At 45.9% G+C, this 15,421-nt stretch overlaps 1 protein-coding gene across 1 annotated transcript; it reads left to right on the top strand.

The window, feature by feature from the left end:
* The first annotated feature begins 1,346 nt into the window (after nt 1–1,346).
* On the top strand, nt 1,347–14,944 carry LOC115461746 (fatty acid-binding protein, intestinal-like). Its single transcript, XM_030191789.1, has 4 exons — nt 1,347–1,424; nt 8,719–8,891; nt 12,310–12,418; nt 14,736–14,944. Exons 1-3 carry the CDS (start codon nt 1,358–1,360, stop codon nt 12,406–12,408), a joined length of 339 nt encoding a protein of 112 aa, XP_030047649.1. The 5' UTR covers nt 1,347–1,357; the 3' UTR covers nt 12,409–12,418; nt 14,736–14,944.
* Nucleotides 14,945–15,421: the final 477 nt, after the last annotated feature.

Here is a 15,421-nt window from a genome sequence, read left to right as displayed (position 1 = left end):
GTCATCAGCAAATTTAATTACCTCGCTAGTTACTCTCATCTCTAAATCATTTATACATATATTAAAAAGTAGCGGTCCTAGCACAGACCCACACGCTATCAAAAAAAGTATTATCGATCTAACTTCTTTATCAAAAAAATTTGAACTAAAAAAGGGGAGGGTGGAAGGATGTCCATGATGCTTTGGGGGGGGGGGGGGGGGGAGGAGGTTTAGTGCCACCTGGTTTCAATTTCAGCTAAGTTTCTGTGGATCCATTCCTTCTGCACAGGATTCAAACATGCGTGGGATAGGCATAAAGGAATCCTGTGCAGAAGGAATGGATCCACAGAAGCTTAGCTGAAATTGGGTGGCGGGGTGAAGAGGGGTTGGTGGTTGAGAGGCTAGGATAGGGGAGGGCAGACTTATACGGGGTCTGTGCCGGAGCCGGTGATGGGAGGCGGGATGGTGGTTGGGAGGCGGGAAATACTGCTGGACAGACTTATCCGGTCTGTGCCCTGAAAAAGACAGGTACAAATCAAGGTATACACATATGAGTTTATCGTGGGCAGACTAGATGGACCGTGCAGGTCTTTTTCTGCCGTCATCTACTATGTTACTATGTTTGGTAAGGCAGTGTTTTTCATTTGCCTATGCAGTTCTCCTGCTGTGAAAAGGGCTACATTTCCAGAAGCAACACTCAGATGCTAACCTTAAATACAAATATTTATTTATTTATTTTATTGCATTTGTATCCCACATTATCCCACCTCTTTGCAGGCTCAATGTGGCTTACAATTCATTGTACAAATATCAACTTTTCCCTCTTTATCACGATTTTCAGTTTTTCTTTCCCTTGTTTATTTATTGGGGATTCATTAAGCACCTTTGGGAAGAAAATTCAGCCAGTTCTACTTTCTTTCTCATTTAAATCTGTCCCTAAAACCAGGGAACATTTTAAAGGCGAGAGAGCTGGGAAGTGGTCTTAGCTGTGCCTCTCCTTTCCTCCTGGGTGGGAAGGAACAGGCAGGACCTTTTGAAGGGACAAGGTGAAAGGAGAGCTGATTGCAGGGCAGAGAAGAGTGGCTGCCTGCCATACACTGAGCCGGTCTGCACATGCCAGGGACCTGGAAGCCTTTCTGCCCTCTCCGGGAGCATCTAAGCGGTAGTTACTAAAAAGAACATCACCCTCCCAGAACAGCAGGTACCAGACTTCCAGCTCTGGGTGGGGTCAGTGGTTGGGCACCAGAGCAGATAATCTGACCCTGAGCTTTAGCCAGCCACCTCAGCAGCTTAATTGAAGCTCAGATAACTGAGTGTATAAATTGCAGGTGACCAGGGACTCCATCTCAGGTTGAGCCCAGCTTCTTCACTCTCCAGCATGTCTTTTGATGGGACCTGGAAGGTGGATCGCAGTGACAACTATGAGAAGTTCTTGGAAAAGATGGGTGAGCTGGATCTAGTCTACTCAGTGTAGAATAAGAAACAAAACGTATCTCTTGTTTGCAGGGCTGGTGCATGCTTTGTAGGGGGTGGTGGGCTTTCTTTATCCCACAGCCTGACAGAGGGAATTTGATTAAATGTGGTAACACCTTCCTCCTTTGGAGTGACAGCACCAGTGGGTATTTTGCACCTCTCTGACACCTCATTCCAGAGGAATAGAAGCAGACGGGGTGCAGCTGTGGCTCCCCCTGTAAGTTACTACTAGGGGGACTAAGGAATAAGAAACCCATGTTTTGTGTAAGTTGGAGGCGGTCCTTCTTAGAACAGTATCTGTCACATTTCCTTCTAACAAGTTACGGAGGTGTCCCAATAGCGACCCAGCTGTTAGGGAGGCGAAGCTGATTAGATTGTGCTGTTCATCTGCTCTGTTTGTAATCATCAGGGTGCTGCTGTTTTACTTGTAATCTTTTTTCCACAGCAGCTTTCACCTAATGTGGAATATGAAAATCTGATTGTATGGTGTGGTACCAATTGTAAAGGAGGGGGATTGGGGAAATCTGCATCTAAAACAGGAATTGTAAGAAGGTTGATCCAGTCCTGGGTCCCCTCCCCCATGCAAAGCTACAACGGGGTAAACCCAGGACTGAATCAACTGGATCTAGTTGACAGCCTTATTGTAACCATTCTAGGCACAGGGCTGAATGCTCAAATTTTGCCCAAAGGGGTCTGTGGTCTCGCTCGTACTCAAGAAAATGAGTCGCTTTGTACCAAACTGGACCAGCTCCTTCATTGTGTCCAGGGACGTGACTTTCGGTTGTATCTAGCAGCCCAATCATTTTCAAAAGTTAGCTTCACCAGCATAGATTTATTTATTTATTGCATTTGTATCCCACATTTTCCCACCTATTTGCGGGCTCAGTGTGGCTTACAAGACATTGTGAATGATGGAAATACAGTTTGTTACAATGCGATTATAGGTTACATTGTGAAGAGTTATGGAAGACAAAGTCAGTCAAAACATCTTTGGGGCATGGAAATTATTGAATGTGACATTGGGGAAATGATAGGATGATCGAATAATAGCAAGAGGGCGTTAGGGTATGACAACTTTATCTGTGGGTAGATTTTAGGTGTGGAGAGAATACAGGGGAAGAGAATTCAGAACAGAGTGTATTGATGCATTTCTATTAGTGTGTATGGAGTTCATGTGTTTTGGTCCTTGCAGTAAGTTTTTTCAAAGAGATAAGTCTTCAATCGTTTGCGGAAGTCGGTGCGTGGTAGTGTATTCCAGAATTGCGTGCTCTTATAGGAGAAGGTTGATGCGTGCAGTACTTTGTATTTTATGCCTTTGCACTTAGGGAAGTGGAGATTTGAGGAAAGTTCGGGATGATCTTTTGGCATTTCTGGGTGGTAGGTCTATTAAGTCTGACATGTATGCAGGGGCTTCACCGTGAATGATTTTGTGAACTAACGTGCATACTTTAAAGGTGATAAGTTCCTTGAGTGGGAGCCAGTGTAGTTTCTCACGTAAGGGTGTTGCACTTTCGTATTTTGGTTTTCCGAAGATGAGTCTGGCTGCTGTATTCTGGGCTGTTTGAAGTTCTCTCAATATTTGTTCTTTGCAGCCTGTGTATAATGAGTTGCAGTAGTCCAGATGACTGAGTACAAGTGATTGCACTAGGTTGCGGAAGACAGATCTTGAAAAGAATGATTTTATTCTTTTCAGTTTCCACATGGAGTAGAACATCTTTTTTGTTATGCTGTTCGCGTGAGTCTCAAGTGTTAGGTGGCGGTCGATAGTGACTCCAAGGATTTTTAAATTTTCTGATATTGGCAGATTTAGTTTAGGTGTGTTGATAGCGGTAAATTTCTTCGTGTTGTATTGGGAGGTAAGTATGAGGCATTGAGTTTTTTCTGCATTCAGTTTCAGTCGGAATGCATCTGCCCAGGTTTTCATGATGTGTAGACTTTGGTTGATTTCGTGGGAGATTTCATTGATGTCTTGTTTAAAAGGAATATATATCGTTACATCATCCGCATATATGTAAGGGTTAAGGTTGTGAATTGATAGAAGTTTTGCCAAGGGAGTCATCAGTAGGTTGAAAATAGTTGGCGAGAAGGGGGGATCCCTGCGGTACTCCGCACTCAGGTGTCCATGTGGCTGATGTAGTTGAATTTGATGTGACTTGATATGAGCGTAAGGTTAGGAACCCCTTGAACCAGTTTAGGAATTTGCCTCCGATGCCAAAGTATTCAAGTATGTGTAATAGGATTCCGTGGTCAACCATATCAAAGGCACTTGACATGTCGAATTGTAAGAGGAATATATTGGTGCCGGTTGCAATCATTTGCTTAAATTTGGTCATTAGGGTAATTAATACTGTTTCTGTGCTGTGGTTAGACCGGAATCCTGATTGGGCGTCATGCAGTATTGAGAACTTGTCGAGATAGTTTGTGAGTTGCTTGGTTACCATTCCTTCTGTTATTTTGGTTATTAGTGGTATAGATGCAACTGGCACATCTGAATACAAGGAAGTTGGCAACTGTTGATCCAGGCCTGGTTTTACCTGTTGCCTTCATGGACTTATCTCCCTTTTCTTAGGAAAAGCCTCAGTGGGCAGTGAGAATAAAACCAGGCCTGGATGATGGAAAAGGAGCTAATCAATAACACTAACCTAAGTGCATTAAAGCTCTTTCCCTGTTTTTAAATGGTGATGAGATGAGGCACATTGTGAGTATGAAGGTTCTAAGCTGACCTCTTGGGCTTGTCCTGCTCTCACACAGAACGGCCAAGCTACCCATTCCAGGAGGGAGACTTTGGACGGTCCTGGTTTTAAACTTGCATCCCAAAGCAGTGTAGCATTTGTAGTCTATGATTTTATCCATTGAAATCAGTGCTGTAGGTCCCATAATGCACCAGATGAGGTTGGCAGAAATCCAGGACTGGAGTGGATAACTTGGCAGCTCTACCTCATATAGAGTGTCACATGTATGATTATCTCCCAATTGGTGAGGTGTCATATGTGTGTGCCCGATGCAAAGAGCTCCTAGCTCTCAGAGAACGTGTCCGTTCCCTTGAGGCTAGAGTAGCAGACTTGATGGAGCTGAGGGAGACAGAGAGGTACATAGAGGAGACCTACAGGGATGTTGTAGAGAAGTCCCACCTCCAGTCAGGTAGCCCCTGTGCTACCTTGGAGGAGGGAGGTCTCCTAGAAGGAGACCATCACCCTGGTGAAGTAGGAAGTACTCCTGTAGCCAGGACCTGCCCACCAGGGGATGTATTATCCTTTCGCACCGAGGATATATCTCCAAATGTTGCCCGGGAGGGAAAGGTTAGGACAGCTGTTGTACTTGGTGATTCGATCATTAGGCATATAGATAGCTGGGTGGCTGGTGGACGTGAGGATCGCCTGGTGACTTGCCTGCCTGGTGCGAAGGTGGCGGACCTCACGTGTCACCTAGATAGGATTCTAGATAGTGCTGGGGAGGAGTCCGCTGTCTTGGTACATGTGGGTACCAATGACATAGGAAAATGTGGGAGAGAGGTTCTGGAAGCAAAATTTAGGCTCTTAGGTAGAAAGCTGAAATCCAGATCCTCCAGGGTAGCATTTTCTGAAATGCTACCTGTGCCACGCGCAGGGCCCAAGAGACAGGCAGAGCTCCAGAGTCTCAATGCGTGGATGAGACGATGGTGCAGGGAGGAGGGCTTTAGATTTGTTAGGAACTGGGCAACATTCTGGGGAAGGGGGAGCCTATTCCGAAAGGATGGGCTCCATCTTAACCAGAGTGGGACCAGGCTGCTGGCATCGGCGTTTAAGAAGGAGATAGAGCAGCTTTTAAACTAGAAATGGGGGGAAGGCCGACAGTCGCTCAAAAGAGCATGGTTCGGGATAAGGTATCTTTCAAAGATATCACCATAACAGGGAAGATAGAGTATCCTGATAGTGAGGTTGCAAAAGAGATTGTAGTAGATCGGGTATCTTTAAATAACAATAAAAATCAGACAAAAGATTGCCAATTAATACTGTCAAGTACTAAGCATGATGTACTTAGGAACAACAAACATAGTTTGAAATGTCTATATGCGAATGCCAGGAGCCTAAGAAATAAGATGGGGGAGTTAGAATATATTGCACTAAATGAAAAATTAGATATAATAGGCATCTCTGAGACCTGGTGGAAGGAGGATAACCAGTGGGACACTGTCATACCGGGGTACAACTTATATCGTAGTGATAGGGTGAATCGGATTGGTGGAGGGGTAGCATTGTATATTAACGAGAGCCTTGAATCAAATAGATTGAAAATTCTGCAGGAAGCAAAACACTCCTTGGAATCACTGTGGATTGAAATTCCATGTGCAAAGGGGAAAAGGATAGTGATAGGAGTGTACTACCGTCCGCCTGGCCAGGACGAACAGACGGATGCGGAAATGTTAAAGGAAATCAGGGACGCAAACAAACTGGGCAACACAATAATAATGGGGGATTTCAATTACCCGCATATAGACTGGGTTAATGTAACATCTGTACACGCAAGGGACATAAGATTTCTTGATGAAATCAAGGACAGCTTCATGGAACAGCTAGTTCAGGAGCCGACAAGAGAAGGAAAAATACTAGACTTAGTCCTTAGTGGTGCTCATGATCTAGTGCAGGGGGTAACGATACGAGGGCCGCTTGATAACAGTGATCATAATATGATCGGTTTTGATATTGGCATTGAAGGAAGTGAAACTAGGAAATCAAGTACGCTAGCGTTTAACTATAGAAAAGGTGATTACGACAAAATGAGAAAAATGGTGAAAAAAAGACTGAAAGGAGCAGCTCGCAGAGTAAAAAACTTGCATCAGGCGTGGATGCTGTTTAAAAACACCATCCTGGAGGTTCAGGACAAATATATTCCACGTATTAGAAAAAAGGGAAAAAAGACTAAACGTCAGCCGGCGTGGCTAAACAGTAAGATAAAGGAAATCATTAGAGCCAAAAAACAATCCTTCAGAAAGTGGAGAAGAGAACCAACTGAAAGTAACAGGATAGATCATAAGGAATGCCAAGCCAAATGCAAAGCGGAGATAAGGAGGGCAAAAAAGGACTTTGAGAAGAAATTAGCGTTGGAAGCAAAAATACATAGTAAAAACTTTTTTAGATACATTAAAAGCAGGAAACCGGCCAAAGAGTCGGTTGGGCCGCTGGACGAAAATGGTGTTAAAGGGGCGATCAAGGAGGACAAAGCCGTAGCGGAGAAATTAAATGAATTCTTTGCTTCGGTCTTCACCGAGGAGGATTTGGGGGGGACACCGGTGCCGGAAAGAATATTTGAAGCGGGGGAGTCGGAGAAACTAAACAAATTCTCTGTAACCTTGGAGGATGTAATGGGTCAGTTCAGCAAGCTGAAGAGTAGTAAATCACCGGGACCTGATGGTATTCATCCCAGAGTATTAATAGAACTAAAAAATGAACTTGCGGAGCTACTGTTAGAAATATGCAATCTGTCCCTAAAATCGAGTGTAATACCGGAAGACTGGAGGGTAGCCAATGTTACTCCGATTTTTAAGAAAGGTTCCAGAGGAGATCCGGGAAATTATAGACCGGTGAGTCTGACGTCGGTGCCGGGCAAGATGGTGGAGGCTATTATTAAGAATAAAATTGCAGAGCATATACAAAAACATGGACTGATGAGACAAAGTCAGCACGGATTTAGTGAAGGGAAGTCTTGCCTCACCAATCTAATGCATTTTTTTGAGGGGGTAAGCAAACATGTGGACAATGGGGAGCCGGTTGATATTGTATATCTGGATTTTCAGAAGGCGTTTGACAAAGTGCCACACGAAAGACTCCTGAAGAAATTGCAGAGTCATGGAATCGGAGGTAGGGTATTATTATGGATTAAGAACTGGTTGAAAGATAGGAAGCAGAGAGTAGGATTGCGTGGCCAGTATTCTCAGTGGAGGAGGGTAGTTAGTGGGGTCCCGCAGGGGTCTGTGCTGGGTCCGTTGCTTTTTAATGTATTTATAAATGACCTAGAGATGGGAATAACTAGTGAGGTAATTAAATTCGCCGATGACACAAAATTATTCAGGGTCGTCAAGTCGCAGGAGGAATGTGAACGATTACAGGAGGACCTTGCGAGACTGGGAGAATGGGCGTGCAAGTGGCAGATGAAGTTCAATGTTGACAAGTGCAAAGTGATGCATGTGGGTAAGAGGAACCCGAATTATAGCTACGTCTTGCAAGGTTCCGCGTTAGGAGTTACGGATCAAGAAAGGGATCTGGGTGTCGTCGTCGATGATACGCTGAAACCTTCTGCTCAGTGTGCTGCTGCGGCTAGGAAAGCGAATAGAATGTTGGGTGTTATTAGGAAGGGTATGGAGTCCAGGTGTGCGGATGTTATAATGCCGTTGTATCGCTCCATGGTGCGACCGCACCTGGAGTATTGTGTTCAGTACTGGTCTCCGTATCTCAAAAAAGATATAGTAGAATTGGAAAAGGTACAGCGAAGGGCGACGAAAATGATAGTGGGGATGGGACGACTTTCCTATGAAGAGAGGCTGAGAAGGCTAGGGCTTTTCAGCTTGGAGAAGAGACGGCTGAGGGGAGATATGATAGAAGTGTATAAAATAATGAGTGGAATGGATCGGGTGGATGTGAAGCGACTGTTCACGCTATCCAAAAATACTAGGACTAGAGGGCATGAGTTGAAGCTACAGTGTGGTAAATTTAAAACGAATCGGAGAAAATTTTTCTTCACCCAACGTGTAATTAGACTCTGGAATTCATTGCCGGAGAACGTGGTACGGGCGGTTAGCTTGACGGAGTTTAAAAAGGGGTTAGATAGATTCCTAAAGGACAAGTCCATAGACCGCTATTAAATGGACTGGAAAAATTCCTCATTTTTAGGTATAACTTGTCTGGAATGTTTTTACGTTTGGGGAGCGTGCCAGGTGCCCTTGACCTGGATTGGCCACTGTCGGTGACAGGATGCTGGGCTAGATGGACCTTTGGTCTTTCCCAGTATGGCACTACTTATGTACTTATGTACTTATGTAGAAGACTTCTTGAGGCCCTTCAGCTCATTCCATTTATTCCACTCCAGTATCCATGTGTTACTGAAAGGTACAGAGCTCTAAGCATGTACTGGTCCTCTGCTGTGCATCCCCCTCCCCGTGGGCTCTCCCCAGCCTGAGTGGGTGGGGTGGGGAGGGGGAAGATAGAGGCACTTGCCTCCTGCACATCCATATGGAAGAATTTTTTCCCCCCTCCCACTGGCCTAAGTAAAAACCCTGTTCTCTTTTTGCAGGTGTGGATGAGGAGAAGAGGAAATTAGCAGCTCACGACCACATGAAGCTCAAAATCAAGCAGAATGGAAAGCAATTCAGTGTCCATGAATCGAGCGTTTTCCGTACCATAGAAATCAATTTCACATTGAACGAGTTACTTGAGTATAGCCTGGCTGATGGCTTAGAGCTGGTGGTAAGAGGGGTCCTGTTCAGGGAAGGCAAATCTAATACCTTGTCCTGAGGAGGATTTGGGTGAATCTAACAGACAGCACTACCTTACCACAGAATAACACTGCTGTGGTATCTACACATGACACAACACCTGCTGCTTTTGGGAGCTGATAGCATGTCTTGCTTTGAATGCTTTAGGTTTTCTGGCAAATCAATACAGATTTTAATTGTTTTCCTGCCAACCGAGGTTTCCTTCTATGAACTATCATCTCGGAGGGCCTTGAATGCCCTTCAGACTGTTCAGGAGCCTTTGTAAATGGCAATTGTATAGTGGGTGGAAGAACAGAGCAAGAACATAGGAAATCATGTGTGGGGGGGGGGGGGGGGGGTAGGGTCTAAGAAACTTAGCATGGCACTTACATAACAAAGCATGAGATCTGCCAGTCTGCAGCTTTGGGAAGTTACAGGACTAGGAGCCAGAGGCACAAAACCTAACGAGCCCACAACTTGCGTTTTAAACTGGTTCCAGCCAGTTTAAAACGCAAGTAGTTCACCCCGGGCATGCACTAAGGGCATTTTCCCTGCCACGGTAGCAGGCAACGAAAACGGAATGCAAATGATTGAAAAGCTCTCTCGTTAGGGCTCCTGTGAGGGAATCGGAAAGGAAAAGGGCCCCCAAAAAAGGTAAAAAAAAGCAGGGAGCGCATGTGAGGGGCGTCCTTTAAGGACGTAACATAGTAGATGACGGCAGAAAAAGACCTGCACGGTCCATCCAGTCTGCCCAACAAGATAACTCATATTTGCTAGTTTTTGTGTATACCCTACTTTGATTTGTACCTGTGCTCTTCAGGGCGCAGACCGTATAAGTCTGCCCAGCACTATCCCCACCTCCCAACCACCAGCCCTGCCTCCCAACCACCGGCTCTGGCACAGACCGTATAAGTCTGCCCAGCACTACCCCCACCTCCCAACCACCAGTCCCGCTTCCCACTACCGGCTCTGGCACAGACCGTATAAGTCTGCCCAGCACTATCCCCGCCTCCCAACCACCAGCCCCGCCTCCCGATCTTGACTAAGCTCCTGAGGATCCATTCCTTCTGCACAGGATTCCTTTATGCTTATCCCACGCATGTTTGAATTCCGTTACCGTTTTCGTTTCCACCACCTCCCGCGGGAGGGCATTCCAAGCATCCACTACTCTCTCCGTGAAAAAATACTTCCTGACATTTTTCTTGAGTCTGCCCCCCTTCAATCTCATTTCATGTCCTCTCGTTCTACCGCCCTCCCATCTCCGGAAAAGGTTTGTTTGCGGATTAATACTTTTCAAATATTTGAACGTCTGTATCATATCACCCCTGTTTCTCCTTTCTTCCAGAGTATACATGTTTAGTTCAGCAAGTCTCTCCTCATACGTCTTGTAAGGCAAATCCCATACCATTCTCGTAGCTTTTCTTTGCACTGCTTCGATTCTTTTTACATCCTTAACAAGATACGGCCTCCAAAACTGAACACGTCTTTAGTGCATCTTGCTCTATGTAAACCGCATTTCCTATTGCTGGACTTTCCCTGCGCTAATCAGACATCAAAGGGTAGCTAAAACTAGAATGTTCCCCTCTGTAAAGCACAGTAAAATCTAGTGCAAGATCAGAGAGTGATCTAAGGTGACATGAGGTACTGCACTTTCCTGGGATCCCTGAACTGCCTCCTCTCTTACAGCTCCCCCTCCCTCAAACACTTAAGAGGATGCTCACTCGCTTCTGCCTCTGTGCCACCATGTTTTTGGTTTTTTTTTTTAAATGATAGCGGCTGATACCATATGGTGCCCCCTGGGATGTGCTGCCATTTTTCATTCGTAGCCGCAGAGTGCTGAGTGTTGAAGTTTATAGATTTTTCAAGATGATAGTAGAGGTAGTAACGAGTAGGCCTCACTCCTGCCTTCCATCTTTAAATCTCTGGTGGGAGGAGGTGAGGGGTCCACTGGATCACCAGGGATAAATTTTGGGATGGGGAAGGTGAGAGATGCAGAGTCCAGTAGGCTGTTTGGCTGTCATTCTTTTTTAATCTCTTCTCAGTGCACAAAACCAATAGCGTCCTGGTGTAGAGGTGCTTGTTGCTCTGTGGAGTTCAGGACCCCTCCAGAGTAGACCAGGAGGAGAGGGAATGGGCAGAGCTGTGCTAATTGCTTAGGTTCTGTTAGGTGTGGCTTGATCTCCTCTGGAATACCAAATGCGGTGTTACAATCGGTGACGTGTAGTGGGCTGTCAGAGGCTCGCGAGAGCTGTTTGTTAAAGTAGGACCCCTGTGGCTACTTTAAGAACTGGCTCCCAAAACGTGGGCTCAGGCCCCCTCCTGAATTTTCCTTTATTTTGCAGGTGGAGATGCTGAACCCCAAGTAAATAGACTGCTGCTGCTCTCCTCTCCTCGTTTCCAGCTCTGAGTAGCAAGCTGGGAGAAGACCCAGCATACTGCTCAGAGCTAGAAACAAGCAGCAGGGGCGTAGCCAGACCTCAGGGTGGGAGGGGGCCAGAGCCTAAGCTGGGGGGGCACATATTGGTCTGCCGCCAAACGCCCTTGCTGCCCCCCCCCACCACCCTGTGCTCTCCCCTGCCACTCCCCACCCACTGCCACAGCAAATACCTTGGCTGGTGGGGGGCCCCAATTCCCCTGGTCTCCGGCCCTGTTGTGTCTTCCCCTCACGTCCTGCATGCTCAGTTTCACTAAAAGGAGCGTGCCAGATGTGAGGGAAAAAGAGCAGGGCTGGCAACGTGGCAGTGCCAGAGACCGGCACTGGACAACACTTCAGCTGGTGGGGGGTTGGAGTCCCCCACCAGTAAAATCAGGGGCCTAGAGGAAAGGTTTAGGGGGGGGAACCCAGGCCTCTGTGGCCCCATGTAGCTACGCCACTGGCAGGGAGTGGTGGCAGTCAATTTATTAATTGGTGGGGCTCAACATCCCTGCCATCAAAGGTATGCCTAGTGTGCCCGCACAAAGGGAGGAGGGAGAGAGAGGCATGCATCCCCCCCCCCCCAAATTGCAGAGCTGGCTATGCCTGGAGAGAGAGCCCCTTGTTAAAAATTTACCACCCCTGGTTACAATCTTAGTTCAGGTATCTTATCAGTGTTAAGAGCTCCCACCCTGATCTATTCTGCAGTCCTTGGAAAGGAGCCAGAGATCAGCAGTAAAAGTAGGTAACACTATGGTGTCAAAACATCTATTAATTCTAACCTCTGATGTTCTGTTCTTTGTGTTTAATTTTTTTTCTAATGTAAACCACTAATTTATATTTTAGAAACGGCCATAAACACATAAACCATAATTTATCTGGCCAATTAGTGGAAATGATGTCACCCTTGTTGCTGTCCAGGTACTAGGTTATATCAAATATGCCTCTCGGTCAGAGGCCAGGATTTGTGACTTCATCATGTCCTATCTGGTTTTAGGGTGATTGGAAGCTAAATGGAGCAAAAATGGAAGGTGAATTTACTCGTCAAGATAACAAGAAGGTTCTGAAGACAACACGAGAAATTGTGGGGGGGTGAGCTTGTACAGGTAAGTTTACACTTCGGATTTCTCACTCTCCAGAAAGTTCCAGAGCTTTCATTTGAGTTAAATGTGTTAATAGATCTCTCCAACTCATTCAAAATCTCCGACTAAAGAATTTCTGTTACATGTATCCAGCATAGGACACTTGGGATGGGGTAGCCCAGAACCAGCCCCCTTTAAGCTCTTAATAAATTAGGCTGTGTGAGAGCATGTGTAGAAAACAATGAGCTTCATCCTTTCACAGTTTGATGTCTGACCACTAGGGATGGGCAGCTAGAGAATTTTCATCCTGTGTTTACAGGAATTTTTCTTTGCCAAAAATAATGCACACTGTAGAAAGAGTGTGCCCTTTCCCCAATACTGTGTACATAAATACACAAGTTTGCATGTGTGCCCCGATGCCAATCTAGGAATCGTCTGCCACGTTGCTGCAAAAGACAACCCATCCCTACTTAGCATAGGAGGATGAGTTGTAGGCACAAGGTTTCTAGAACTGAGGTCTTGAGCACATAGTCCATGAGAAATTGCCCTTTCTTCTGTTGTAACCCCCAGTACTAGGCACCCTCGGCTTATCATAAGTACATAAGTATAGCCACACTGGGACACAAATACCTGGCAGAAACCCCTATTTAGCAACATTCCATGTAGAACCTCAAAGAGTAGCAAGATTCCATTCAGAATCCCAAGTACATAAGTGTTGCCATACTGGGACAGACCAAAGGTCCATCAAGCCCAGCATCCCGTTTCCAACAGTGGCCAATCTAGGTCACAAATACCAGGCAGAAACACAAATAGAAGCAACATTCCATGTAGAACCCCAAAGAGTAGCAAGATTCTAGAATTCTAAAGAATAACAAGATTCCATGCAGAATTTCAAAGAGTAGCAACATTTCATTCAGAATCCCAAGTACATAAGTTTTGCCATACTGGGATAGAACAAAGGTCCATCAAGCCCAGCATCCCGTTTCCAACAGTGGCCAATCTAGGTCACAAATACCAGGCAGAAACACAAATAGAAGCAACATTCCATGTAGAACCTCAAAGAGTAGCAAGATTCTAGAATTCTAAAGAATAACAAGATTCCATGCAGAATTTCAAAGAGTAGCAACATTTCATTCAGAATCCCAAGTACATAAGTTTTGCCATACTGGGACAGACCAAAGGTCCATCAAGCCCAGCATCCTGTTTCCAACAGTGGCCAATCTAGGTCACAAATACCTGGCAAGATCCCCAAAATCTTCAATACATTTTATGCTGCTTATCCCAGAAATAGCAGTGGATTTTCCCAACATTTAGCAGAACCACACCTAAAGGATCCTGTAATTCTTCAAAACTGTTTCTATGAATACTGCTTTCCCTCCGCCCTTCTTCCTGTCCTGGGAGGCTGTTCACATATCTACCATCCTTCCTGTGTACTCTGTCTTCTACCATAAGACCTTAACACCTAGACAAGCTACTGATGCAGCGTTTATACCTTACTGCTGCCATCCCTCCCTGCAGGACAGATCTGTTCAGGTTTCTAAACCTCAGCTCAGAGGACTGTGGTAGTCAGTCATGACTCTTGACTTTGTCTTCAAGAGCAGTGGTTCCCAACTTGTCCTATGGACTCCTAGCCTCTTGGGTATTCAGGATATCCATAATGGATATGCTTGAGAGAATCTTCATTGCATGCAATGAATCTGAAGCATGTTCATTGTGGATATTCCGAAAGTCAACTGGCTGGGAGTCCCCAGGACAAGCTGGAGCCCTACCTTACTAGTTTTGACAGTGGTTAGCGATCATCTTCACGGGGGGGGAGGGGGCGCGTGTGCTCCAACCGCTTGTCTGCGGGGGGGGGGGGGGGGAGGGCGTGGCACCCAATCCCCTGCGGGGGGGCGCCACCCGATCCCTTGCAGGGGGGCGCCACAGACCCTTGGCACGGCCCTGAGTGAGAGCTTCAGAACCCATTTGTGAAATGGCTGTGGAGGTTCTGGTTTTCCTGTGAATAGTGTACCTGAGTTACTCCTGGTGATAGTGGTGGTTATTCTAGTGGAGCTCAGGAGCTGACTCCAGCTGATAAGCTTCTCCGATGGGGTGGCTGTTTTTTTTTTAGGGGGGGTGGGGGTTCTGTAATGTGATATCATGTTGGCTGACTCCTAGACACACAAGCTAATATTTCAAACGAAAGGGGCTAAACAAATTACTCCTCTCTGGATGAAGTGAAGAAGCTTTATCTATGAATCTATCATTCATTTAACATCACAGGGACTCTGAGCACCTACAGACATGATATTATGCAACAGGGAACTTGTATGTTAAACTTTTTTGTTTGTTTCAACTTTAGACCTTCTCGTATGAAGGAGTTAAAGCCAAGAGGATCTTCAAGAGAGAGTGAACATCAGCCAGGAAGCTTGGTAAAGACGAGCAGAAGAAACGTGCCCTCGGTCTTTCCAACCCGTTACTGATGGGTTCCTGTAGGAGCCTAACCTACTTGACTGTTCATCTTGCCAGACGTAGCAACTGCTGTTCAAATAAAACAGAAAATTCAGCAAAGCTGTTCTATGGCGGTTTTCATTAGATCCTTTGTGCATAATCCAGAGTTCAGCAATAGAACCGAGACGGTGCTGCAGATTCAGTCACAGGGGAGGGAATGTACGATGTCACTGGAGCCTTTGCAAACGGCTAATGAGTGACGCGCCTTTTATAAGCCAGAGACGCCATTCATTTGCTGTTTGTTCCGGATGTAAGAGGCATATTTTGATTTATTTCCCCATTTGACTCTCATTATACTGTGAGTCAGAAGTCCAGTTTTCTGATAGCGCCATTCGGAGGACCCCTGATGAAGGCATTAATGCTGAAATGCAGCCTGTGCTGGGTTCTTGGAAAGCGACCTTGTATATGTCTCTCTGAACTTGAAAGGAACTGGGCTTTGGCCATCCTGGCAGTTTTGCCTTGGTGCCTTCTACTCCCCCCCCCCCCCCCCCCCCCCCCCCCCCCCCGTTTTATTTATTTATTTATTTAATAGACTTT

The sequence above is a fragment of the Microcaecilia unicolor genome, chromosome 2 (genome assembly GCF_901765095.1).
Source record: "Microcaecilia unicolor chromosome 2, aMicUni1.1, whole genome shotgun sequence".
In the NCBI taxonomy this organism is placed as follows: Eukaryota; Metazoa; Chordata; class Amphibia; order Gymnophiona; family Siphonopidae; genus Microcaecilia; species Microcaecilia unicolor.
The sequence above is the reverse complement of the archived record's forward strand: the minus strand, read 5'-3'. Positions and strand labels throughout refer to the sequence as shown.